General features: G+C 50.2%; 1 protein-coding gene across 1 annotated transcript in view; it reads left to right on the top strand.

The window, feature by feature from the left end:
* The window catches only part of LOC119973721 (mitochondrial intermembrane space import and assembly protein 40-like), a 39,316-nt gene extending 25,869 nt beyond the window's left edge, over window positions 1–13,447 (top strand). Inside the window, exon 3 of the mRNA XM_038812125.1 lies at window positions 12,696–13,447. Within this exon, the coding sequence (XP_038668053.1) occupies window positions 12,696–12,997 (302 nt within the window). The 3' untranslated portion in view covers window positions 12,998–13,447. The remainder of the gene's footprint in view (window positions 1–12,695) is intronic.
* The last annotated feature ends 14,371 nt before the right edge of the window (window positions 13,448–27,818 follow it).

The raw sequence follows: 27,818 nt of genomic DNA, 5'->3' as shown, positions 1-27,818 counted from the left end.
TGTATCTCAGTATTCTCCTCAACAACATTGTCTTTTTCCTGTGTGAATAAGGACGAAAAATACTCATTTAGCACCTCTCCTATCTCCTTGGACTCCACGCACAACTTCCCACTACTGTCCTTACTCTTGCCCTAGTCATTCTTTTATTCCTGACATATCTATAGAAAGCTTTAGGGTTATCCTTGATCCTATCTGCCAAAGACTTCTCATGTCCCCCTCCTGGCTCTTATCATAGATAGAATTTACAGTGCAGAAGGAGGCCATTCAGCCCATCGAGTCTGCACCGGTTCTTGGAAAGAGCACCCTACCCAAGGTCAACAACTCCACCCTATCCCCATAACCCCATAACCCAGTAACCCCACCCAACACTAAGGGCAATTTATCATGGCCAATCCACCTAACCTGCACATCTTTGGACTGTGGGAGGAAACCGGAGCACCCGGAGGAAACCCACGCACACACGGGGAGGATGTGCAGACTCCGCACAGACAGTGACCCAAGCCGGAATCGAACCTGGGACCCTGGAGCTGTGAAGCGATTGTGCTATCCACAATGCTACCGAGCTGCTCTTCTTAGCTCTCTCTTTAGATCCTTCCTAGCTAACTTGTAACCCTCAAGCGCCCTAACTGAACCATCACGTCTCATCATTACATAAGCCTCCTTCCTCTTGACAAGTGATTTAACTGCTTTAGTAACCCATGGTTCCCTCACTCGACCACTTCCTCCCTGCCTAACAGGTACATACTTATCAAGGACACGCAGTAGCTGTTCATTGAACATGCTCCACATTCCCATTGTGCCCATCCCCTGCAGTTTTCCTCTCCATCCGATGCATCCTAAGTCTCGCCTCATCGCATCATAATTGCCTTCCCCACAGATATGACTCTTGCCTTGCGGTATATACCAATCCCTTTCCATCACTAAAGTAAACGTAATCGAATTGTGGTCACTATCACCAAAGTGCTCACCTACCTCCAAATCTGACACCTGTTCTGGTTCATTACCCAGTACCAAATCCAGTACAGCCTCGCCCCTCGTTGGCCCATCTACATACTGAGTCAGGAAACCCTCCTGCACACATTGGACAAAAGCGGACCCATCTAAAGTATTCGAACTATAGGCCGACGAGGTAGGGCCACATTGGATTTGGTACTTGGTAATGAACCGGGCCAAGTGTTAGATTTGTTTGTGGGAGAGCACTTTGGAAATAGTGACCACAATTTGGTGTCTTTCACTACTGCAATGGAGAGGGATAGGGCCATACGGCAGGGCAAGGCTTATAATTGGGGGAGGGGTAATTATGATGCGATTAGGCAAGAATTAAGGAGCATAAGTTGGGAACAAAAACTGTCAGGAAAAGGCACAAATGAAAAGTGGATCTTGTTCAAGGAACAAATACTGCGTGTCCTTGATAGGTATGTCCCTGTCAGGCAGGGAGGAAATGGCCGTGTGAGGGAACCATGGTTCACAAAAGAGGTTGAATGTCTTGTCAAGAGGAAAAAGGAAGCGTATGTAAGGATGAGAAAACAAGGTTCAGCTGGGTCGCTTGAGGGTTACAAGGTTGCAAGGAATGAGCTAAAAATAAAACGGCTTAGGAGAGCTTGGAGGGGGCATGAGAAGTCCTTGGCGGGTCGGATCAAGGAAAACCCCAAGGCTTTTTACTCTTATGTGAGAAATAAAAGAATGACCAGGGTGAGGGTAGGGCCGGTCAAGGACAGTAGTGGGAACTTGTGCATGGAGTCAGAAGAAATAGGAGAGGCGTTGAATGAATACTTTTCTTCATTGTTCACCGAGGAGAGGGGTCATGTTTTTGAGGATGAGTGTGTGATACAGGCGGGTAGGCTGGAGGAGGTAGCTGTTCTGAGGGAGGATGTATTAACAATTTTGAAAAACCTGAGGGTCGACAAGTCCCCTGGGCCAGATGGGATATATCCTAGGATTCTTTGGGAGGCAAGGGATGAGATTGCAGAGCCTTTGGCTTTGATCTTTGGGTCCTCACTGTCCACGGGGATAGTGCCAGAGGACTGGAGAGTGGCGAATGTTGTTCCTCTGTTCAAGAAAGGGAATAGGAATGACCCTGGTAATTATAGGCCAGTTAGTCTTACTTCGGTGGTCGGTAAGTTAATGGAAAAGATCCTGAAGGATAGGATTTATGACCATTTGGAAGGATGCAGCTTAATCCGGGATAGTCAACACGGATTTGTGAAGGGTAAGTCTTGCCTCACAAATTTAATTGAATTCTTTGAGGAGGTAACTAAGTGTGTAGATGAAGGTAGAGCAGTTGATGTCGGATACATGGATTTTAGTAAGGCGTTTGATAAGGTTCCCCATGGTCGGCTCATGAAGAAAGTAAGGAGGTGTGGGATAGAGGGAAATTTGGCCAATTGGATAAGTAACTGGCTGTCACATAGAAGAGGGTGATGGTGGATGGAAAATGTTCAGACTGGAGACCAGTTACCAGCGGTGTACCACAGGGATCAGTGCTGGGTCCTCTGCTATTTGTGATTTTTATCAATGACTTGGAGGAGGGGGCTGAAGGATGGGTCAGTAAATTTGCTGATGACACCAAGATTGGTGGAGTAGTGGATGAGGTGGAGGGCTGTTGTAGGCTGCAAAGAGACATTGACAGGATGCAGAGCTGGGCCGAAAAATGGCAGATGGAGTTTAACCCTGATAAGTGCGAGGTGATTCATTTTTGGTAGAAAAAATTTGAATGCGGATTACAGGGTCAATGGCAGGGTTCTGAGGAATGTGGAGGAACAGAGAGATCTTGGGGTTCATGTCCACAGATCTTTGAAGGTTGCCACTCAAGTGAAATGAAATGAAAATCGCTTATTGTCATAAGTAGGCTTCAGTGAAGTTACTGTGAAAAGCCCCTAGTCGCCACATTCCGGCGCCTGTTCGGGGAGGCTGGTACGGGAATTGAACTGTGCTGCTGGCCTGCTTAGAACATAGAACAGTACAGCACAGAACAGGCCCTTCGGCCCTCGATGTTGTGCCGAGCCATGATCACCCTACTCAAACCCACGTATCCACCCTATACCCGTAACCCAACAACCCCCCCCCTTAACCTTACTTTTTAGGACACTACGGGCAATTTAGCCTGGCCAATCCACCTAACCTGCACATCTTTGGACTGTGGGAGGAAACCGGAGCACCCGGAGGAAACCCATGCACACACGTGGAGGACGTGCAGACTCCGCACAGACAGTGACCCAGCCGGGAATCGAACCTGGGACCCTGGAGCTGTGAAGCATTTATGCTAACCACCATGCTACCGTGCTGCCCCAAGCCAGCGATTTAGCCCAGTGTGCTAAACCAGCCCCTAACCAGATAGAGCCGTGAAGAAGGCCGATAGTGTGTTAGAGTTTATTAACAGGGGGCTTGAGTTTAAGAGCCGCGGGGTTATGCTGCAACTATACATGACCCTGGTGAGACCACATTTGGAGTATTGTGTGCTGTTCTGGTCACCTCACTATAGGAAGGATGTGGAAGCGTTGGAAAGGGTGCAAAGGAGATTTACCAGGATGCTGCCTGGTTTGTAGGGTAGGTCTTATGAGGAAAGATTGAGGGAGCTAAGGCTGTTCTCTTTGGAGCGGAGGAGGATGAAAGGTGGCTTAATAGAAGTTTATAAGATGATGAGGGGGATAGATAGAGTGGACATTACATCGAGTGGATGTAGCTGTTACAAGGGGGCATAACTATAAGATTCAGGTTGGGAGATATAGGAGGGATGTCCGAGGTAGGTTCTTTACTCAGAGAGTGGTTAGGGTGTGGAATGGACTGCCTGCTGTGATAGTGGAGTCGGACACTTTAGGAACTTTCAAGCGGTATTGTATAGGCACATAGAGCACACCACAAGGACAGGGAGTGGGATAGCTTGATCTTGGTTTCGGACAAAGCTCGGCACAACATCGAGGGCCGACGGGCCTGTTCTGTGCTGTACCGTGCTATGTTCATTATTTTATATTATATTTGTAATCAGTTACGGTAAAGTGTAACAATGGCAGGAGATCCCAGACCCGTGTTATGCTTCTCGTGCTCAATGTGGGAGTTCAGGGACGCGGCCGATGCCCCTGACTCCTTCATGTGCGGGAAGTGTGTCCAGCTGCAGCTCCTGTTAGACTGCATGACGGCATTGGAGCTGCGGATGGACTCACTTTGGAGCTTCCGCGATGCTGAGGAGGTCATGGATAACACGTTCAGTGAGTTGGTCACACCGCAGATTAGGATTGGTGAGGGGGGCAGCATGGTGGTGCAGTGGTTAGCACTGCTGCCTCACGCCGCTGAGGTCCCAGGTTCGATCCTGGCACTGGGTCACTGCCCATGTGGAGTTTGCACATTCTCCCCGTGTCTGCGTGGGTTTCCTCCCACAGTCCAAAGATGTGCAGGGTAGGTGGATTGGCCACGCTAAATTGTCCCTTAATTGGAAAAAAAAATGAATTGGGTATTCTAAATTTAAAAAAAAAAGGATTGGAGAGGGAGACTGAATGGGTGACCAAAAGGCAGAGGAAGATCAGGAAGGCAGTGCAGGTGTCCCCTGCGGTCATCTCCCTCCAAAACAGGTATATCGTTTTGGATACTGTTGGAGGAGATGACTCACCGGGGGAAGGCAGTAGTAGCCAAGCTCATGGCACCATGGCTGGCTCTGCTGCACAGAAGGGCAGGAAAAAGACTGGCAGGGCTATAGTCATAGGGGATTCAATCGTAAGGGGAGTAGACAGGTGTTTCAGTGGTCGAAAACGAGACTCCCGAATGATATGTTGCCTCCCGGGCGCACAGGTCAGGGATGTCTCAGATCGGCTGCAGGACATACTGAAGGGGGAGGGTGAACAGCCAGTTGTCGTCGTGCATACAGGCATCAACGATATAGGTAAAAAACGGGATGAGGTCCTACAATCAGAATTTAGGGAGTTAGGGGATAAGTTTAAAAAGTAGGACCTCAAAGGTGGTAATCTCAGGATTGCTACCAGTGCAACGAGACAGTCCGAGTACAAATTCAAGAATAGTCAGAATGAATATGTGGCTTGAGAGATGGTGCAGGCGGGAGGGGTTCAGATTTTTGGGACATTGGAACCGGTTCTGGGGGCGGTGGGACCATTACAAATCGGATGGTCGATACCTGGGCAGGACTGGAACCAGGAGGGAGGGGTTCAGGTTTTTGGGACATTGGAACCGGTTCTGGGGGTGGTGGGACCATTACAAATCGGATGGTTGACACCTGGGCGGGACTGGAACCAATGTCCTAGGGGGTGCTTTTGCTAACACTGTTGGGGAGGTTTTAAACCATTGTGGCAGGGGGATGGGAACCAGATTAGGAAGTTAGAGGTCAGTAAAGAGGCAGCAACTAAAGCCAGTAAGGTACTAGATAATAAACTCATTGTGACTAAGGGGAAGAGTAGACAGGGAAGAGATGATGAACACAAAGGGACAGGTGGTCTGAGGTGCATTTGTTTTGATGCGAGAAGTGAGCAGGTAAGGCAGATGTACTTGGGGCTTGGATTAGTACCTGGGAATATGATATTGGTATTATTGAGACTTGGTTGAGGGAAGGGCAAGATTGGCAACTAAATATTCCAGGGTATAGATGCTTCAGGAGGGATAGAGAGGGAGATAAAAGGGGTGGAGGAGTTGCATTACTGGTCAGAGATGATATCACAGCTGTGATTAAGGAGGGCACTATGGAGGATTCGAGCACTGAGGCAATATGGGTAGAGCTAAGAAATAGGAAGGGTGCAGTAACATTGTTGGGACTTTACTACAGGCCTCCCAAAAGCGAGCGTGAAGTAGAGGTACAAATATATAGACAGATTATTCATCGAATGGGACTCGTGTAGTGTTGGAGGTGTAGATGGAGCAGAATTTGTAAGGAGCATCCAGGAGACTTTTTTTAGAGCAGTATGTAAATAGTCCAACTCGGGAAGGGGCCATACTTGACCTGGTATTGGGGAATGATCCTGGCCAGGTGGTTGAAGTTTGTTGGTGATTACTTTGGGAATAGCGATCACATAGAATCATAGAATTTACAGTGCAGAAGGAGGCCATTCGGCCTATCGAGTCTGCACCGGCTCTTGGAAAGAGCAACCTACCCAAGGTCCACACCTCCACCCTATCCCCATAACCCAGTAACCCCACCCAACACTAAGGGCAATTTTGGACACTAAGGGCAATTTAGCATGGCCAATCCACCTAACCTGCACATCTTTGGACTATGGGAGGAAACCGGAGCACCCGGAGGAAACCCACGCACACACAGGGAGAATGTGCAGACTCTGCACAGACAATGACCCAAACCGGGAATCAAACCTGGGACCCTGGAGCTGTGAAGCAATTGTGCTATCCACAATGCTACCGTGCTGCCCATGCTGATCACAGTTCCGTAAGTTTTAGAATACTCATGGACAAGGACAGGAGGATCCGAAAGGAAGAGTGCTAAATTGGGGAAAGGCCAAGTATAACAAAATTCAGCAGGAGCTAGGGAATGTGGATTGGGAGCAGCTGTTTAAGGGTAAATCCACATTTGAAATGTGGGAGTCTTTTAAGGAAAGGTTGATTAGAGTGCAGGACAGACATGTTCCTGTGAAAATGAGAGATAGAAATGGCAAGATTAGGGAACCATGGATGACGGGTGGAATTGTGAGACTAGCTAAGATGAAAAAGGAAGCATACATAAGATCGAGGCGACTCAAAACTGATGAAGCTTTGGAGGAATATCGGGAAAGTAGGACAAATCTCAAATGTGCAATAAAGAGGGCTAAAAGGGGTCATGAAATATCTTTGGCTAACAGGGTCTAGAAAAATCCCAAAGCCTTTTATTTGTATATAAGGAGCAAGAGGGTAACTAGAGAAAGGATTGGCCCACTCAAAGACAAAAGAGGGAATTTATGCGTGGAGTCAGAGGAAATGGGTGAGATTCTTAATGAGTACTTTGCATCGGTATTCACCAAGGAGAGGGACATGACGGATGTTGAGGTTAGGGATGAATGTTTAAATACTCTAGGTCAAGTCGGCATAAGGAAGGGGGAAGTTTTGGGTATTCTAAAAGGCATTAAGGTGGACAAGTCCCCAGGACCGGATGGGATCTATCCCAGGTTACTGAGGGAAGCGAGGGACGAAATAGCTGGGGCCTTAACAGATATCTTTGCAGCATCCTTGAGCACGGGTGAGGTCCCAGAGGACTGGAGAATTGCTAATGTTGTCCCTTTGTTTAAGAAGGGTAGCAGGGATAATCCAGGGAATTATAGACCTGTGACCTTGACGTCAGTGGTAGGTAAACTGTTAGAGAAGATACTGAGGGATAGGATCTATTCACATTTGGAAGAAAATAGACCTATCAGTGATAGTAGTAGATTCACCTGAGGAAGGAGCAGTGCTCCGAAAGCTAGTGTTTGAAACAAACATGTTGGACTTTAACCTGGTGTTGTATGACTTCTTACTGTGCTCACCCCAGTCCAACGCCGGCATCTCCACATCATTATCAGTGATAGGCAGCATGATTTTGTGCAGGGAAGGTCATGTCTTACAAACCTAATAGAATTATTTGAGGAAGTGACAAAGTTAATTGATGAGGGAAGGGCTTAGATGTCATATACATGGACTTCAGTAAGGTGTTCGATAAAGTTTCCCATTACAGGTTGATGGAAAAAGTGAAGTCGCATGGGGTTCAGGGTGTACTAGTTAGATGGATAAAGAACTGGCTGGGCAACAGGAGACAGAGTAGTGGTGGAAGGGAGTGTCTCAAAATGGAGAAAGGTGACTAGTGGTGTTCCACAGGGATCCGTGCTCAGACCACTGTTTGTGATATACATAAATGATCTGGACGAAGTTATAGATGGTCTGATTAGCAAGTTTGCAGATGATACTAAGATTGGTGGAGTTGCAGATAGCGAGGAGGACTGTCAGAGAATACAGCAAAATATAGATAGATTGGAGAGTTGGGCAGAGAAATGGCAGATGGAGTTCAATCCTGGCAAATGCGAGGTGATGCATTTTGGAATATCAAATTCAAAGCGGACTATACGGTCAATGGAAGAGTCCTGGGAAAAATTGATGTACAGAGAGATCTGGGAGTTCAGGTCCCTGAAGGTGGCAACGCAGGTGGATAGAGTGGTCAAGATGGCATACAGCATGCTTGCCTTCATCGGACAGGGTATTGAGTACAAGAGTCGGCAGGTCATGTTACAGTTGTATAGGACTTTGGTTCGGCCACATTTGGAATGCTGCGTGCAGTTCTGGTCACCACATTACCAGAAGGATGTGGATGCTTTGGAGAGGGTGCAGAGGAGGTTCACCAGGATGTTGCCTGGTATGGAGGGTGCTAGCTATGAAGGTTGAGATTAGGATTATTTTCGTTGGAAGGATGGAGGTTGAGGGGGGACCTGATTGAGGTTTACAAAATTGAGGGGTATGGACAGGGTGGATAGCAACAAGGTTTTTCCAAGAGTGGGGGTGTCAATTACAAGGGGTCACGATTTCAAGGGAGGGGGGGAAAGTTTAAGGGTGATGTGCGTGGAAAGTTTTTTACGCAGAGGGTGGTGGGTGCCTGGAACGCTTTGCCAGCGGAGGTGGTAGAGGCGGACATGATAGCATCATTTAAGATGCATCTAGACAAATATATGAACGGGCGGGGAACAGAGGGAAGTAGATCCTTGGAAAATAGGCGACAGGTTTAGATAAAGGATCTGGATCGGCGCAGGCTGGGAGGGCCGAAGGGCCTGTTCCTGTGCTGTAATTTTCTTTGTTATTTGTTCTATGCCCCTCATAATTTTGTAGACCTCAAGCAGGTCGCCCCTCAACCTCCGTCGTTCCAGTGAGAACAAACCAAGTTTATTCAACCACTCCTCATAGCTAATGCACTCCATACCAGGCAACATCCTGGTAAATCTCTTCTGCATCCTCCCTAAAGCCTCCACGTCCTTCTGGTAGTGTGGCGACCAGAATTGAATACTATAGTCCAAGTGTGGCCTAACTAAGGTTCTATACAGCTGCAACATGACTTGACAATTTTTATACTCAATGCCCCGGCCAATGAAGGCAAGCATGCCGTATGCCTTCTTGACTACCTTCTCCACCTGTGTTGCCCCTTTCAGTGACCTGTGGACCTGTACACCTAGATCCCTCTGTCTGTCAATACTCTTGAGGGTTCTACCATTCACTGTATATTCCCTACCTGCATTAGACCTTCCAAAATGCATTACCTCACATTACCCACATAGTTTGACCGGCTGAAGCATCACTTCCTGCAGTCTATTTAAACATTCCCTGTCTTCTCCCTGATTTCTGTCTTACTGTCTGCCCTCCTTCTCGCATTCGAACTCCAGGCTGGAATGTAGAAGGAGAACGAGCCACTTCCTGCTCCACAAAACAGAAGCTGCTCCATTTAACCTTTCATATACATGTGTGATTATCATCCAGTCCGAATCTGCAGTGTGTAACTCCGTGACAGTCAGCCAGGAGGTTGTTCAAATTCTTGGAAGGAATGTGCGCTGTTTACCTTTGATTGATCAATTCTAACCACTGTGTCCCTGAGCATCTTCTCATCTTGAACGTATTTAATCTTCAAGCCAGAACTCTCTAATTCCCCCCCTCCCCCACCCCAGTTGACCTAATCGTAACATACTGGATACTCTATATCTTTATGCTATACTTTCTCATTCTATCTCTCTCATCCCAAACCCTCTTTTCTATATCCAGCCCCCCCCTCATTTGTTCATTGACAGGATTTGAGCGTCACTGGCAACATCACCATATGGTTTCCATCCCTCTTCCTCCCCCTCCCCTTCTCCCTCCAGCCCCCTCCTCCACGCTCCACTTGATTCCCTCCCAATTCTCCTTTCTTTCTCCCGCACTCTGTCTTTCTCGTTATCTCCCTTTCTCACCAAGGCAGGTGAATGTAGTTGAGCACCAACCGGCCATGGTCTGATCGAGAGGCAGAACAAATTCAAGGGGCAAGGAATTCCAGCAGGCCAGCGGACGGTGGAAGCCATCGCAGCTCAGCCCCACCTTGGTCGCCAGCCTCGCTGCCCTTGAACAGTGAGCAGGAATGAGAACTCTGATTCGCCCCACACACACTCACTCCCCACCTCTGGCTGCCAGGGACCTGTTTGTGGTAATTCCCAGCTGCCGCTGCAGCTAACTCCCCAATATCTGCAAATTAGACCCAGGGTCCTGTTCATCCAAACCCCCCCCCCCCCCCCCCCCCGGGTGCTTTACGGAAGCCAACAGCTTTCTGGCTTTTTGTTTGATCTGACTGGTTTGCCGGCTGTTAATCAGCAGAAAGGCAGGCCATTCGGCCAACTCTGTGAAAGAGCTAGCCAAGCACTAATCCCACACCCGTACTCTTTCCCCATAGCCCTGAGTATTTCCCCAATTCCCCTTTGGAAGTTATTATTGAATCTGCTTCCGCCGCCCTTTCAGCACCTTCCAGATCACAACAGTTCGCTGCGTAAAAGGAATGATCCTTATTTGCCATTTTTTGTTATTTTTGTTGTTTACAGCACAGAAGGAGGCCATTCTGCCCACCATGTCTGCATCACCTCCCATCCATTGACTCTATCTATACCTCCTGTTGCCTGGGGAAAGCGGGCAGCATAATCAAAGACCCCTCCCACCCGGCTTACTCACTCTTCCAACCTCTTCCATCGGGCAGGAGATACAAAAGTCTGAGAACACGCACAAACAGATTCAACTGTATGCTTCAACCGATGCTTGTGCCTATGTATTTACATTGTGTATTTATCATATGTCCTTTCATGTATGGAACGATCTGTCTGGACTGTACACAGAACAATACTTTTCATTGTACCTCTACATGTGAAATACAAATCTAAAAGAGCCCATTCCGTAGCCCTCTAAATTCATCACTTTCAAATATATATGCAGCTCTCTTTTGAAACCTCCTATGGAATCCACCTCCACCACTCTCCCACGCAGCCCATTCCAAACCCCAACAACTCTCCCAGGCAGCGCATTGCAAACCCCAACAACTCTCCCAGACAGCACATTCCATCCTCAACAACTCTCCCAGGCAGCGCATTCCAAACCCCAACAACTCTCCCAGACAGCACATTCCAAACCCCAACAACTCTCCCAGGCAGCACATTCCAAACCCCAACAACTCTCCCAGGCAGCACATTCCATCCCCAACAACTCTCCCAGGCAGCGCATTCCAAACCCCAACAACTCTCCCACGCAGCCCATTCCAAACCCCAACAACTCTCCCAGGCAGCACATTCCATCCCCAACAACTCTCCCAGGCAGCGCATTCCAATCCCCAACAACTCTCCCAGGCAGCGCATTCCAAACCCCAACAACTCTCCCAGGCAGCACATTCCAAACCCCAATAACTCTCCCAGGCAGCACATTCCATCCCCAACAACTCTCCCAGGCAGCACATTCCATCCCCAACAACTCTCCAAGGCAGCGCATTCCAAACCCCAACAACTCTCCCAGGCAGCACATTCCATCCCCAACAACTCTCCCAGGCAGCGCATTCCAAACCCCAACAACTCTCCCAGGCAGCGCATTCCAAACCCCAACAACTCTCCCAGGCAGCACATTCCATCCCCAACAACTCTCCCAGGCAGCGCATTCCAAACCCCAACAACTCTCCCAGGCAGCACATTCCATCCCCAACAACTCTCCCAGGCAGCGCATTCCAAACCCCAACAACTCTCCCAGGCAGCACATTCCAAACCCCAATAACTCTCCCAGGCAGCACATTCCATCCCCAACAACTCTCCCAGGCAGCACATTCCATCCCCAACAACTCTCCCAGGCAGCACATTCCAAACCCCAACAACTCTCCCAGGCAGCACATTCCAAACCCCAACAACTCCGAGTAAAAACGTTTCTCCTCATCTCACTCTGAGCACACTTGCTGACCATCCTGAAATTGTGACCCCCAGTCACTGACATACCAACCAGTGGAAACAGAATATCCTTCTTTACCCTGTCAAAATTGTTCAGAATTGTGAACCCCTCAATAAGGTCGCCTCTTAATCTTCTCTGTTCCAAGGTGAACAAGCCCAATTTCTCCAATCTTTCCTTGTATCTAAAATTCCTCATTCCTGGTATCGTTCTAGTATCATTGCTTTCTGCTGCTTTTTACCAATTTTCCCAGCCATTGAAAGCAGTTTCTCTTTTTTTTTATTCTGTCAAAATCCCTCTTGATTTGGAGCATCTGTCATATTCAGTTTAACCTTCTCTGTTCTGAAGTGGAAAATGCAAAGGAAGGAATTATTTTCTGCAGCACCCTCTTCAACCTATGGAAATTCCCAAGTGTTACATTGCGAATGAAGTTCTTAATTGTAGTCACTGTGGTAAGGCGGGCAATTAAAAAATATGGCAGGCAGTATGTGCACAGAAAGATCCCACAAAGCTGTTGTGTTCGTGACCAGATGATCTGATTTTTATGAGGGTGATGGAGGACACGGGGGAAGAAATCCCCCAGTTCCTTACTGGCCGTGAGAGCTTTCACTTGCAGGAGGGAGGGAGGCCAGACAGCAGCCTGGGTTTAACATCACATCTGAAAATACACACCCTTTTCCAGGCTCGTCACATGGCTGACGGCATGTAGCACAGAACGAGGCCATTCAGCCCATCATGCCTATGCTGCACACACTGGTGATGAGTGGGATCATTTCTGCGCAATACCTCATTCCCTTTTTAATCCGTTTCATAAAATATGTTTGCAGGTTTGATCCTACCAAATGGGGACATCAACTGGAACTGTCCCTGCCTGGGCGGAATGGCGAGCGGTCCCTGTGGGGAACAGTTTAAGTCTGCCTTCTCCTGTTTCCACTACAGCAAGGAAGAGGTGAAAGGGTCAGATTGCCTGGACCAGTTTCGAACGATGCAGGAGTGCATGCAGCGCTACCCAGACCTGTACCCCCAGGACGAGGAGGTAGAGGAGGAGCAGAACGAGGACAGCAACAAAGTCGAGAACGATCTCCCAGCGCAAGACATACCAGCCTCTCCGAGTCAGAGGTCCAGCTAATTGGAGAATGGTGGGGGTCCTCCTGTTCCCCAGACCACCCTCCCTTCATTCTCCCCCCCCGCCTCCCCAACAATGTCTCCAAACCTTCAAGCAGCAGAAAGATTCTGCCAACTGTTGTTACCAAATGTGTTATTTCTATGTAAGGAGGGGTTCTTTTGATGCTGCTGCCATGTGGGGTGACATGAAGCGGAGTAGATTTCGGGGTGGGGGGGTCTCATGATGAGGGTCTTCAGCTGGTAAGTGGCAGCTTCGCTGCAAATGTTCACTGTGGGGACCAGGCTTTGTGCCGCTGTACAAGGAGGGGAATGAATGTCTGACCCTTTTTGGGGAGGGGGAGGGGCATTTGATTCTCGGATTGCACTGTGAGCTGTTACCTGGTGTAACGACCTCCCTCTTAACACTGCAGTAAACAAATACATTCTAGTAAATTAAAGATATTTTTACCTTGTATCTTGGTGTCTAGTTATTTCTCTTCTCTTGCAAGTCGTTACATTTTCTTTAATTTTTTTGCCCTGGTTCAGACCCTCGCCTCTCCGTCTGACTCTTTCTCTTTGATCTGCCCACCCCCACACCCCCGATTTTCTCGGTCTACTCTGCAGTTTCCCCCTGCACTCCAGATCCCGGGTCCCTCCCCCCGCCTTGTGGAAAGTGCCATTCTTACAGGGGTTTTATTGCAGGCAGCTCCTCTGCCACCTTACTGAGTTGCCATCTCCGTGTGAAAGCAGCCGGCTGTTTGGCAGGAAGGGCATCACTGTAAAGTGCGACTCCAGTTCTCGGACAGCAAACACCTCCCAGCAGTGGGGCGCCAGAGAATCAAGAGTCGGGACCCTGGCTGATGTCCCCAGATCCCACAACAAGTTTCACTTGTATAGCCCCATTAGTAGTAATAATCTTTATTATTGTCCCAAGTAGGCTTACATTAACACTGCAATGAAGTTACTGTGAAAATCCCCTAGTCGCCACATTCCGGCGCCTGTTCGGGTAAACTGAGGGAGAATTCAAAATTTCCAATTCACCTAACAGCACGTCTTTCGGGACTTGTGGGAGGAAACCGATGCAGACACGGGGAGAACGTGCAGACTCCACACAGACAGTGATCCAAGCCGGGAATCGAACCTAGGACCCTGGCACTGTGAAGCAACAGTGCTAACCACTGAGCTACCCCATTATTAATATAATAGAACACCCAGAAGGCTTCAACGAGGGCTGTAGGTCTGTGAAGGGAGGCGCGGGGGTAGAGGGATGACACCTCTTATAACTAAAAATCACTTATTGGCACAAGTAGGTTTCAAATGAAGTTACTGTGAAAAGCCCCTAGTCGCCACATTCCGGCACCTGTCCGGGGAGGCTGGTATGGGAATTCAACTCGTGATGCTGGCCTGCCTTGGTCTGCTTTAAAAACCAGCGGTTTAGCCCAGTGTGCTAAACCAGCCCCTGAATAATTGGCATGCCGCTGGAGTAGTTTTACATACGTTATTTTATTAAGGATGGAGATGAATTATAGGGAGTGTACTAAGTAATCATTATTAACCATTAAACTTTCTGTGCCTTCATTGTGAGAAGCAGGACAGCAAAACCCACATCCTGGATTGTTTCACAAAGACAAGATATCAGAAGTGACGTCCTTTTGGTCAAGTTAACTATCCTAAATCCCATTTGATTACTTATTACTGCTATGTCCTAAAAATACATGTTTAATGGTTAATAATGATTACTCAGTACATTCCCTATAATTCAGGAGTGGGACCCTGTACCCCAGTGAGAGTCAGCACCTTCAGGAGAGGAGGGGGAGTCTGTACCCCAGTGAGAGTCAGCACCTTCAGGAGAGGGACCCTGTACTCCAGTGAGAGTCAGCACCTTCAGGAGAGGAGGGGGTCCCGTACCCCAGTGAGAGTCAGCACCTTCAGGAGAGGAGGGGGACCCTGTACCCCAGTGAGAGTCAGCACCTTCAGGAGAGGAGGGGGAGTCTGTACCCCAGTGAGAGTCAGCACCTTCAGGAGAGGACTGGACCCTGTACCCCAGTGAGAGTTGGTACCTTCAGGAGAGGAGGGGGGACCCTGTACCCCAGTGAGAGTCAGCACCTTCAGGAGAGGAGGGGGACCCTGTACCCCAGTGAGAGTCAGCACCTTCAGGAGAGGACCCTGTACCCCAGTGAGAGTCAGCACCTTCAGGAGAGGGACCCTGTACCCCAGTGAGAGTCAGCACCTTCAGGAAAGGAGGGGGACCCTGTACCCCAGTGAGAGTCAGCACCTTCAGGAGAGGAGGGAGACCCTGTACCCCAGTGAGAGTCTGCACCTTCAGGAGAGGAGGGGGACCCTGTACCTGTACCTTCCAGCGAAGTCAGGGCTAATTTGAAGCAAAAAAAGGGTTAAAAATAATTTATTCAGAAACTGCTCTCAAATTGTTTCCAATAATTAACCTGAAACATTTCAGTGAGAACCAAGAAAAGACATCTGACTTCAGTTATTAAAGGAAACAAAATGGAATCTGTGAAGTGAGTCAGAGTTAGGTTGTGAGTGTGAGGAGAAGGTTGTTGGACAGACTGGAATGCTGCATGTCAAATTATTGCCCATTTCTGTGCTCAGATCTGTTGCATTTTGGCTTGGTCCTCCCACTCTACAGTTACATTCCATTTACACAGCCTACTTTCTAGGAATATTCACGTGACACAGCTCTCCTGAAGGAACTCTACAGAAGCTAAAGTAATTTGGCGTGCCTGCATCTACTCACAAATTTCTCCAGATGTGCGATAGAGAGCATCCTATCCGGCTGCATCACAGCCTGGTATGGCAACTGCTCGGCCCAAGATCGCAAGAAACTGCAGAGTGTGGTGAACTCAGCCCAACGCATCACACAAGCTTGCCACAACCACCTTGATTCTGTCTACACCTCCCGCTGCCTCAGGAAGGCCGACAGCATTATCAGAGACCCCTCTCACCCAGGCATTGCCTTCTTCCAGACCCATCAGGCAGAAGGTACAGAAGTCTGAAGACCTGCACATCCAGACATAGGAACAGCTTCTTCCCCACAGCTACCAGACTCCTCAACGACTCCCTCTCGGACTGATCTGTTCCCTGTAAGAACACTATTCATGACGCCCTATGCTGCTCTTGCTCATGTATTTGCTTTGTTTGGCCCCTTGTTCCGCACTGTAACCAATCACTGTCGATGTACCATTTGTCAATGTTCTCTGTTGATTATTTTTTTTGTCTACTATGTACAAACTGTGTACGTTCCCCTGGGCAGAAAAATACTTTTCACTGTACTTCGGAACATGTGACAATAAATCAAATTACCCGAAACTCTGCCGTCCATGTCCCGTGCCAAATCCTGTTCACCCATCACCCTTGTGCTCACTGACCTACATTGACCTAAATCCCTTCCTGGCCTCACCCCCTCCCTATCCCTATAACCTCCTCCAGCCCGTAGCCCTCCCAGATCCCTGCGTTCCTCCAATCCCGGTCTCTTGCCCATCCTGATTTTCATTGCTCCACCATTGGTGGCCCTGCCTTCAGCTCTGAGCTCTGGGATTCCCTCCCTAAACCTCGTTGCTACCCCACCACCTTCTATCCTCGTGTAAGACGCTCCTTCATACCTACCGCTGTGACCAAGCTTTTGCTCACCTTTCTTAACATCTCCTCAAGCGCCTCAGTGTTAAATATGGTTTAATTTAAACTGCTATGAAGTGCCCTGGGGTGTTTCGCAACATTAAAGGTGCTATATAAATGCAGGTCATTGTTCCGCCAGCAACATTAACCACATTGAGTGAGCAAACCCCTGGATAGAATCACTTCCTTGTATATCTCTCCGCTATGTTTCTGTCCCCCCCCCCCCCAACACCCTGCCCACTCTGCCGCTCCTCTGGAAAGACCTCTTCTCCAAAGTCACTTAAAATGGCATTTTAAAAATCCTTCCAGTTTATAGTCTTCCATTTGTTGTGACGTTTCTGCAACTTCCTTCCGGATCAAACAGAGCCTCACTTCCACCTTTGATGCCCCCATTCCCATTGAATCCATCTCTCTTACTCTACTCCTTCCCCTGTCGAGGCCTCTGCCTTCACACCCAAACATTACAGAGTATTTAAGCTGCAGAAACAGGCCAAGTGACCCAGCCGGGGTTTACCATCCACATGAACCTCCTCCCACCACTCTTCATTTAACCCCACTAATGTATCTTAATAACCCTGCCTCATGCATGTCGGGCTTCCCTTTAAATGAAAAATTGCCATTCCCCTCAAATTGGAATATTCGTAAGAAAAATGAAGAGGTTGCATATTACTTGGAAAATGAGTTTTGAAACGGGAGTATAGAGAAGCTCTGAGATCAGAACATGGGCTTCGGAGCAGGAGTGGGCCATTCGGCCCTTTGAGCCTGCTCCATCATTCAATAAGATCATAGTTGATCTGGTCGTGATTCCTGTCTTGTTATGCTCTAGGCGTAGCATAAGCGGCTTCCTTGTGGTGCACTTGACAAAGGAAGGTTCAGACATGGAGATAACTTCAACACGTTTATTAAACTATTTACACTTCTACTCGGGTTCGCCACTACTGTTAATCCTTCTATAGCTACTCAGACTGACTAACCAGTCTGCTACAATCCATGTGGTGGTGTGATATTGAACCAACCCTGTTTCTGTACTCACTGACTGTCAGTGCCGGCCCTAGGGTTGCTGGTGCCCCGGGCAAGCTGAACTTCGGCGCCCTTGGGGGGGGGGGGGGGGGCTGGAGGGGGGGGGGGGGGACGGGGGGGGGGGGGGCCGGAGGGGGGGGGGCCGGAGTGACCACCGGCGAGCCTGGATCCATCCGCCATGTTTGTGCGGGGCGGCCTGAGGGAGGGCGGCCACCGCGCATGCGCTGGTTGGCACCGGCCCAACTGCGCATGCGCGGGACCCGAGTCTTTTACGCGGCGCTCCTAGCACATGGCGCCCCGGGCGACTGCCCGAGTTGCCGGTACCTTGAGCCGGCCCTGCTGACTGTCTCCACTGGAAAGAGTCAGATCATGTGTGTATTGTCCTTTATATATGGATTGGTGTAATGCCCTCCTGTGGTCGTGTCACCTCTGTGTGTACCGTGAATGACCATTGGTCGTGTCCTATCTAACTGTTCTATTGGTTGAGTGTCTGTGTGTCATGTCTCTGGTGTTCCCTCTAGTGTCTAGCTAGTCTACATGTATTCACATTAACCCCTTGTGTATTTACAGTGATGCACATTACCACAGTCCCACTAGCTAGCTAGTCCCATCTCCACTTTCCTGTCTGCCCTCCCATACCTTCGGCCCCATCAATCAAAAACCTACCTAACTCAGCCTTGTGTGAATTCAATGAGCCAGCGTCCAGTGCTGTCTGAGGAGGAGGCTTCCACACACCAACAACTCTTGAAAGTTACTTCTGTCATAAAGATTTTAAAGTGAATCCCCTGGTTCTCGTCACTCACACAAGTAGAAACATCCTCCTGATATCTACCCTATCGAGTCCCTTCAGGATCTTTTATGCTTCACGTTTCTCATCCTCGTTGTTTTGGCAGTACAGAACTTGGGTATCCTGAAAAGAAGAGGCGAGTCAAAGCTTTTTGTCTTGCACTCATCAGGACGCTTTGTGTGAAAGAGGGAAACAACAATTTATACTGCCTGAGAAGAGAATGCTGATTGGTTGGCAAGTGGACTTTGAGTGGTAGAGGCATTGCCATGGAGAATGCACCAGTTGCTGGTGACTGACAGTTAACTGCCAAGCATTATTTGAAATTTAAACCAGGCAGCTTGGCCCTGACTGGCCAAGGCATTGGCATGAGGAATGAGTCAGCGAATGACTGTCACATATTTAGTTTGTCTGAAACAGGCGCAATGTGTGTATCTGTTCCTTGCAGACAGAAAGAACTGCCCATATCTGTACTCCGTATTATAAAAAAGGCTATAAAGGCACCAAAGAAGGGACAAGAATGACACCAGAATGGGGATGTTATCGAGGTTAGCAGGCTGGGTGGAAAAAAAAGCTGAGGGGTGGCCTATTTTTAAATGATGACAGATGTTTGAAAGAGTACGCACAGAAGATGCTTAAATTCATGGGGAACCCAGATCTAGGGGCCATCATGATAAAACAGCCATCAATAAGTCCAGTGTGGAACGCCTTTATTGAGAGAGCGGTGAGTGTGGAACTTGTGTCACATAAAGTGATGAAGGTGCATGAAATGGATGGAGGGGAGCTGGATGAGGAGAAAGAATTAGAGGGATATAGGGGGAGGTTAATTGGAGTGAGAAACGGCTGGTATGGAACACAAAGACCAATATAGACCAGTTGGGCCAGTCAGCCTGTTTCTATGCGATTCTGAATTTTTTTTTTTTTTAATTTAGATTACCCAATTATTTTTTCCAATTAAGGGGCAATTTAGCGTGGCCAATCCACCTACTCTGCACATTTTTGGGTTGTGGGGGCAAAACCCACGCAGACACGGGGAGAATGTGCAAACTCCACACGGACAGTGACCCAGAGCCGGGATCGAACCTGGGACCTCAGCGCCGTGAGGCGGTTGTGCTAACCACTAGCCCACCGTGCTGCCCCTCGATTCTGAATTCTAACCATTGTGGGTAAAGAAGCTTCAAGATTGTTATGGCTATTATACTTACGAGCCCTGGCTTTGGTTTCCAGACACAAGTGGAAATGCGTCTACTCGAGTGAACCCTCACGTGAAGATCTCTCTTGAATCTCCCTCTACCCTATTTGCTGAAGGGTTTTCAGGGTCAGAGGCAAGTTAAAGCCCCAGGGAGATCGCAGGTACCAATCTGAGGACGTCACGTACACAACACAAGTCACCATTTGAAATACGAGGCAGTGGATTATTGCCATGTCGTAGGGTTGATATGGAGAACCAATTTAAAGAAGGATTATTTTCATGAGAACTGATTTGTCAGAACAACATCCTTTGTCAACAACACACTTGCTCATAATGTCACCCTGACCAATATCAGATTAAATTTCTTTCATTACCCAGACACCATTTGTTTGGAAATGTCCCTTGGGAGGGGATATTTACAAACTCAGACACTAACTGGACCTTGCAATGATCAGACGAGAGAAAGAACTCAGAGCAGGAGGAAGCCACCATTAGGATTCAATAAGATCATGGCTAGTCTGATTGTGACGTCACATGTGGATGGTGGACATTAACACATTGGCCGGGACTCCCCCCCCCCAACCGGCGGGTGGGCTGTACTGGTGCCAAAGAGCGGCGTGAACCACTCCGGCGTCGGGCCGCCCGGAAATTGCGGAATCCGGCACTGGAGTGGTTGGCGCCACGCCAACCGGCGCCAAAGGGCCTCCGCCGGCCGGCGTGAGTTGGCACATGCGCGGGAGCCCGGCGTGTTCTGGTGCATGCGCAGGGGGTTTCTTTGCGCTGGCCATCGCAGGGCTTTACAAAGGCTGGCGTTGAGGGTAAGAGTGCCCCCACGGCACAGGCCCGCCTGCAGATCGGTCAGCCCCGATCGCGGGCCAGGCCACTGTGGCCAACCCGGCCCCCGGGGTCCGGATCCCCCTGCGCCCTCCCGAGGACTCCGCAGCCGCCCCTAGAGCCAGGTCCCGCCGGGAGAGACCTTGTGTATTTCACACCGGCGGGACCGACAGAAAACGGAAGGCCGCTCGGCCCATCGGGGCCCGGAGAATCGCTGGGGGGGGGGGCCACTGCCGACAGCCCCTGACTGGCCCAAAGTGATCTCGCACCCCCCAAAAAAACGGCACCGGAGAATACGGCAGCCAGCGCTGGAGCAATGGGGCAGGATACACGCCACCCCCTGGCGATTCTCCGACCCGGCGGGGGCTTGGAGAATCCCATCCATTGTGTTTGGGCCAACCTACTGTGAGTTAATTGTCCATCCATCTGTCCATCCATCACAATGCTGCCCTGTCAGAGGGTCAGTACTGAGGGAGTGCTGCGCAGGGGCTGATTAGCTCACTGGGCTAAATCACTGGCTTTGAAAGCAGACCAAGGCAGGCTAGCAGCACGGTTCGATTCCTGTAACAGCCTCCCTGAACAGGCGCCGGAATGTGGCTACTAGGGGCTTTTCACAGTAACTTCATTGAAGCCTACTCGTGACAATAAGCGATTTTCATTTAATTTCATTTCACTGTCAGAGGGTCAGTACTGAGGGAGCACTGCACTGTCAGAGGGTCAGTACTGAGGGAGTGCCGCACTGTCAGAGGGTCAGTACTGAAGGAGTGCTGCACTGTCAGAGGGTCAGTACTGAGGGAGTGCTGCTCTGTCAGAGGGTCAGTACTGAAGGAGTGCTGCACTGTCAGAGGGTCAGTACTGAGGGAGTGCTGCACTGTCAGAGGGTCAGTACTGAGGGAGTGCCGCACTGTCAGAGGGTCAGTACTGAGGGAGTGCTGCACTGTCAGAGGGTCAGTACTGAGGGAGTGCTGCATTGTCAGTGGGTCAGTACTGAGGGAGTGCTGCACTGTCAGAGGGTCAGTATTGAGGGAGTGCTGCACTGTCAGAGGGTCAGTACTGAGGGAGTGCTGCTCTGTCAGAGGGTCAGTACTGAGGGAGTGCTGCACTGTCAGAGGGTCAGTACTGAGGGAGTGCTGCACTGTCAGAGGGTCAGTACTGAGGGGGTGCTGGACTGTCAGAGGGTCAGTACTGAGGGAGCACTGCACTGTCAGATGGTCAGTACTGAGGGAGTGCTTCACTGTCAGAGGGTCAGCATGAGGGAGTGCTGCACTGTCAGAGGGTCAGTACTGAGGGAGCACTGCACTGTCAGAGGGTCAGCACTGAGGGAGTGCCGCACTGTCAGAGGGTCAGTACTGAGGGAGTGCCGCACTGTCAGAGGGTCAGTACTGAGGGAGTGCTGCACTGTCAGAGCATCAGTACTGAGGGAGTGCCGCACTGTCAGAGGGTCAGTACTGAGGGAGTGCCGCACTGTCAGAGGGTCAGTACTGAGGGAGTGCTGCACTGTCAGAGGGTCAGTACTGAGGGAGTGCCGTACTGTCAGAGGGTCAGTACTGAGGGAGTGCCGCACTGTCAGAGGGTCAGTACTGAGGGAGTGCTGCACTGTCCAAGGGTCAGTACTGAGGGAGTGCTGCACTGTCAGAGGGTCAGTACTGAGGGAGTGCTGCACTGTCAGAGGGTCAGTACTGAGGGAGTGCCGCACAGTCAGAGGGTCAGTACTGAGGGAGAGCCGCACTGTCAGAGGGTCAGTACTGAGGGAGTGCTGCACTGTCAGAGGGTCAGTACTGAGGGAGTGCTGCACTGTCAGAGGGTCAGTACTGAGGGAGTGCTGCACTGTCAGAGGGTCAGTACTGAGGGAGTGCTGCACTGTCAGAGGGTCAGTACTGAGGGGGTGCCGCACTGTCAGAGGGTCAGTACTGAGGGAGTGCGGCACTGTCAGAGGGTCAGTACTGAGGGAGTGCCGCACTGTGGGAGGGTCAGTACTGAGGGAGCGCCGCACTGTCAGAGGGTCAGTACTGAGGGAGTGCTGTACTGTCAGAGGGTCAGTACTGAGGGAGTGCTGCACTGTCAGAGGGTCAGTACTGAGGGAGTGCTGCACTGTCAGAGGGTCAGTACTGAGGGAGTGCTGCACTGTCAGAGGGTCAGTACTGAGGGAGTGCTGCACTGTCAGAGGGTCAGTACTGAGGGAGTGCCGCACTGTCAGAGGGTCAGTACTGAGGGAGTGCAGCACTGTCAGAGGGTCAGTACTGAGGGAGTGCTGCACTGTCAGAGGGTCAGTACTGAGGGAGTGCTGCACTGTCAGAGGGTCAGTACTGAGGGAGTGCTGCACTGTCAGAGGGTCAGTACTGAGGGAGAGCCGCACTGTCAGAGGGTCAGTACTGAGGGAGTGCTGCACTGTCAGAGGGTCAGTACTGAGGGAGTGCTGCACTGTCAGAGGGTCAGTACTGAGGGAGTGCTGCACTGTCAGAGGGTCAGTACTGAGGGGGTGCCGCACTGTCAGAGGGTCAGTACTGAGGGAGTGCGGCACTGTCAGAGGGTCAGTACTGAGGGAGTGCCGCACTGTGGGAGGGTCAGTACTGAGGGAGCGCCGCACTGTCAGAGGGTCAGTACTGAGGGAGTGCTGTACTGTCAGAGGGTCAGTACTGAGGGAGTGCTGCACTGTCAGAGGGTCAGTACTGAGGGAGTGCTGCACTGTCAGAGGGTCAGTACTGAGGGAGTGCTGCACTGTCAGAGGGTCAGTACTGAGGGAGTGCTGCACTGTCAGAGGGTCAGTACTGAGGGAGTGCCGCACTGTCAGGGGGTCAGTACTGAGGGAGTGCAGCACTGTCAGAGGGTCAGTACTGAGGGAGTGCTGCACTGTCAGAGGGTCAGTACTGAGGGAGTGCCGCACTGTGGTAAGGTCAGTACTGAGGGAGTGCTGCACTGTCAGAGGGTCAGTACTGAGGGAGAGCCGCACTGTCAGAGGGTCAGTACTGAGGGAGTGCTGCACTGTCAGAGGGTCAGTACTGAAGGAGTGCTGCACTGTCAGAGGGTCAGTACTGAGGGAGTGCTGCACTGTCAGAGGGTCAGTACTGAGGGAGTGCCGCACTGTCAGAGGGTCAGTACTGAGGGAGTGCTGCACTGTCAGAGGGTCAGTATTGAGGGAGTGCTGCACTGTCAGAGGGTCAGTACTGAGGGAGTGCTGCTCTGTCAGAGGGTCAGTACTGAGGGAGTGCTGCACTGTCAGAGGGTCAGTACTGAGGGAGTGCTGCACTGTCAGAGGGTCAGTACTGAGGGGGTGCTGGACTGTCAGAGGGTCAGTACTGAGGGAGCACTGCACTGTCAGATGGTCAGTACTGAGGGAGTGCTTCACTGTCAGTGGGTCAGCATGAGGGAGTGCTGCACTGTCAGAGGGTCAGTACTGAGGGAGCACTGCACTGTCAGAGGGTCAGCACTGAGGGAGTGCCGCACTGTCAGAGGGTCAGTACTGAGGGAGTGCCGCACTGTCAGAGGGTCAGTACTGAGGGAGTGCTGCACTGTCAGAGCATCAGTACTGAGGGAGTGCCGCACTGTCAGAGGGTCAGTACTGAGGGAGTGCCGCACTGTCAGAGGGTCAGTACTGAGGGAGTGCTGCACTGTCAGAGGGTCAGTACTGAGGGAGTGCCGTACTGTCAGAGGGTCAGTACTGAGGGAGTGCCGCACTGTCAGAGGGTCAGTACTGAGGGAGTGCTGCACTGTCCAAGGGTCAGTACTGAGGGAGTGCTGCACTGTCAGAGGGTCAGTACTGAGGGGGTGCCGCACTGTCAGAGGGTCAGTACTGAGGGAGTGCGGCACTGTCAGAGGGTCAGTACTGAGGGAGTGCCGCACTGTGGGAGGGTCAGTACTGAGGGAGCGCCGCACTGTCAGAGGGTCAGTACTGAGGGAGTGCAGCACTGTCAGAGGGTCAGTACTGAGGGAGTGCTGCACTGTCAGAGGGTCAGTACTGAGGGAGTGCTGCACTGTCAGAGGGTCAGTACTGAGGGAGAGCCGCACTGTCAGAGGGTCAGTACTGAGGGAGTGCTGCACTGTCAGAGGGTCAGTACTGAGGGAGTGCCGCACTGTGGTAAGGTCAGTACTGAGGGAGTGCTGCACTGTCAGAGGGTCAGTACTGAGGGAGAGCCGCACTGTCAGAGGGTCAGTACTGAGGGAGTGCTGCACTGTCAGAGGGTCAGTACTGAGGGAGTGCCGCACTGTCAGAGGGTCAGTACTGAGGGAGTGCCGCACTGTCAGAGGGTCAGTACTGAGGGAGAGCTGCACTGTCAGAGGGTCAGTACTGAGGGAGTGCAGCACTGTCAGAGGGTCAGTACTGAGGGAGTGCTGCACTGTCAGAGGGTCAGTACTGAGGGAGTGCTGCACTGTCAGAGGGTCAGTACTGAGGGAATGCCGCACTGTCAGAGGGTCAGTACTGAGGGAGTGCCGCACTGTCAGAGGGTCAGTACTGAGGGAGTGCTGCACTGTCAGAGGGTCAGTACTGAGGGAGTGCTGCACTGTCAGAGGGTCAGTACTGAGGGAGTGCTGCACTGTCAGAGGGTCAGTACTGAGGGAGTGCTGCACTGTCAGATGTGATGCTTGTGCAATGCCCACGGGTAAGATTGCAGATGAGCAGAGTTCTCTCCAGTGTCCTGGAACCAACGATTACCCTCAACATCCATCACCCAAACTGCCACATTGCTGTTTGAGGGAGCTTGCAGCGCCCACATTGTTTATCACAATTCCTATACGGCAACAATGACTACCTCGCTGAGGATTAGGAACATTTATTAAAATAAATTACTTTCACCCAGCCATAATATGTAAAAGTTCTTCATTATCCTGTTACAGTAGAATTGTTTTACAAGCTTTTATTGGTAGAAGGATTGAGTTTTGGAGCCATGAGGTCATGTTGCAGTTGTACAAAACTCTGGTGCGGCCGCATTTGGAGTATTGCTTGCAGTTCTGGCCGCCGCATTATAGGAACAAAGAAAATTATAGCACAGGAACAGGCCCTTCGGCCCTCCCAGCCTGCGCCGATCCAGATCCTTTATCTAAACCTGTTGCCTATTTTCCAAGGATCTACTTCCCTCTGTTCCCCGCCCGTTCATATATCTGTCTAGATGCGTCTTAAATGATGCTATCGTGCCCGCCTCTACCACCTCCGCTGGCAAAGCGTTCCAGGCACCCACCACCCTCTGCGTAAAAAACTTTCCACGCACATCTCCCTTAAACTTTCCCCCTCTCACCTTGAAATCGTGACCTCTTATAATTGACACCCCCACTCTTGGAAAAAGCTTGTTGCTATCCACCCTGTCCATACCTCTCATAATTTTGTATACCTCAATCAGGTCCCCCCTCAACCTCCGTCTTTCCAACGAAAACAACCCTAATCTACTCAACCTTTCTTCATAGCTAGCACCCTCCATAAGAGGCAACATCCTGGTGAACCTCCTCTGCACCCTCTCTAAGGCATCCACATATTTCTGGTAATGTGGTGACCAGAACTGCACGCAGTATTCCAAATGTGGCCTAACCAAAGTCCTATACAACTGTAACATGACCTGCTGACTCTTGTACTCAATACCCCGTCCGATGAAGGCAAGCATGCTGTATGCCTTCTTGACCACTCTATCCACCTGCGTTGCCACCTTCAGGGTACAATGGACCTGAGCTCCCAGATCTCTCTGTACATCAATTTTCCCCAAGACCCTTCCATTGACCACATAGTCAGCTCTTGAATTTAATTCTTTGAGGAAGTGACAAAGTTAATTGATGAGGGAAGGGCAGTAGATGTTATATACATGGACTTCAGTAAGGCGTTTGATAAAGTTTCCCATGGCAGGTTGATGGAAAAAGTGAAGTCGTATGGGGTTCAGGGTGTACTAGCTAGATGGATAAAGAACTGACTGGGCAACAGGAGACAGAGAGTAGTGGTGGAAGGGAGTCTCAAAATGGAGAAAGGTGACTAGTGGTGTTCCACAGGGATCCGTGCTCGGACCACTGTTGTTTGTGATACACATAAATGACCTGGAGGAAGGTATAGGTGGTCTGATGAGAAAGTTTGCAGATGATACTAAGATTGGTGGAGTTGCAGATAGCGAGGAGGACTGTCAGAGAATACAGCAAAATATAGATAGATTGGAGAGTTGGGCAGAGAAATGGCAGATGGAGTTCAATCCTGGCAAATCCAGGAAGGATGTGGAAGCATTGGAATGGGTGCAGAGGAGATTTACCAGGATGTTGCCTGGCATGGAGGGAAGATCTTATGAGGAAAGGCTGAGGGACTTGAGGCTGTTTTCGTTGGAGAGAAGAAGGTTAGGAGGTGACTTAATTGAGACATACAAGATGATCAGAGGATTAGATAGGGTGGACAGTGAGAGCCTTTTTCCTCAGATGGTGATGTCTAGCACGAGGGGACAGAGCTTTAAATTGAGGGGAGATAGATATAGGACAGATGTCAGAGGTAGGTTCTTTACTCAGAGAGTAGTAAGGGCGTGGAATGCCCTGCCTGCAACAGTAGTGGACTCGCCAACACTAAGGGCATTTAAATGGTCATTGGATAGGCAAATGGACGATAAGGGAATAGTGTAGATGGGCTTTAGAGTGGTTTCACAGGTCGGTGCAACATCGAAGGCCGAAGGGCCTGTACTGCGCTGTAATGTTCTATGTAGACATTGAATATCATTATATTTCTAATGTCAAGATTCAGCTGCTGTGGCTGAATTCACAGATGCATCACAATCCAGTGTGAGACATGTCCGTCTTGTCATCGGCCTCCACCTGCTTTCACATGGGAAAGATAATCAAATTCATCTTCCGAGATTCACCTTCCAACTGACTGACAGAAAAGCTGCTTAAAGTGACCGACAACAACTGGCATTTACAGAGCAGCTTTGATTTTGCAAATATCCCAACATGCTTCACAAGAGCATTATCAACAAAAATTTGAGACTAAGGAACGAGACATCAGAACAGATGGAAGTGGTTTTATATAAAGTGCCTTAATAGGGCAGCAGCTGTATAGAAACGTAAACCGGGTGACCTCAACTCCAAAGACGATATTAGAGGTGAGTGCTCAGGTCAGCATCTCTATCCAGGGTGCTAGCACGGTGCCGCAGTGGTTAGCACTGCTGCCTCACGGAGCTGAGGAGCCGGGTTCGATCCCACCCCAGGTCACTGTCTGTGTGGAGTTTGCAGATTCTCCCCGTGTCTGCGTGGGTCTCACCCCCACAACCCAAAAAGATGTGGAGCGTAGGTGGATTGGCCACGTTAAATTGCTCCTTAATTGGGAAATAAAAGAATCCCATTCACCGCATTCTGTGCAATTCTCCGTCGCCTCGGCTGCGGTGTCAACGTGTTCCAGGTGCCATTGGCATATAGGGGCCTGACCCGGTATTC

Source organism: Scyliorhinus canicula, chromosome 11 (assembly GCF_902713615.1).
Source record: "Scyliorhinus canicula chromosome 11, sScyCan1.1, whole genome shotgun sequence".
NCBI lineage: Eukaryota > Metazoa > Chordata > Chondrichthyes > Carcharhiniformes > Scyliorhinidae > Scyliorhinus > Scyliorhinus canicula.
The sequence above is the reverse complement of the archived record's forward strand: the minus strand, read 5'-3'. Positions and strand labels throughout refer to the sequence as shown.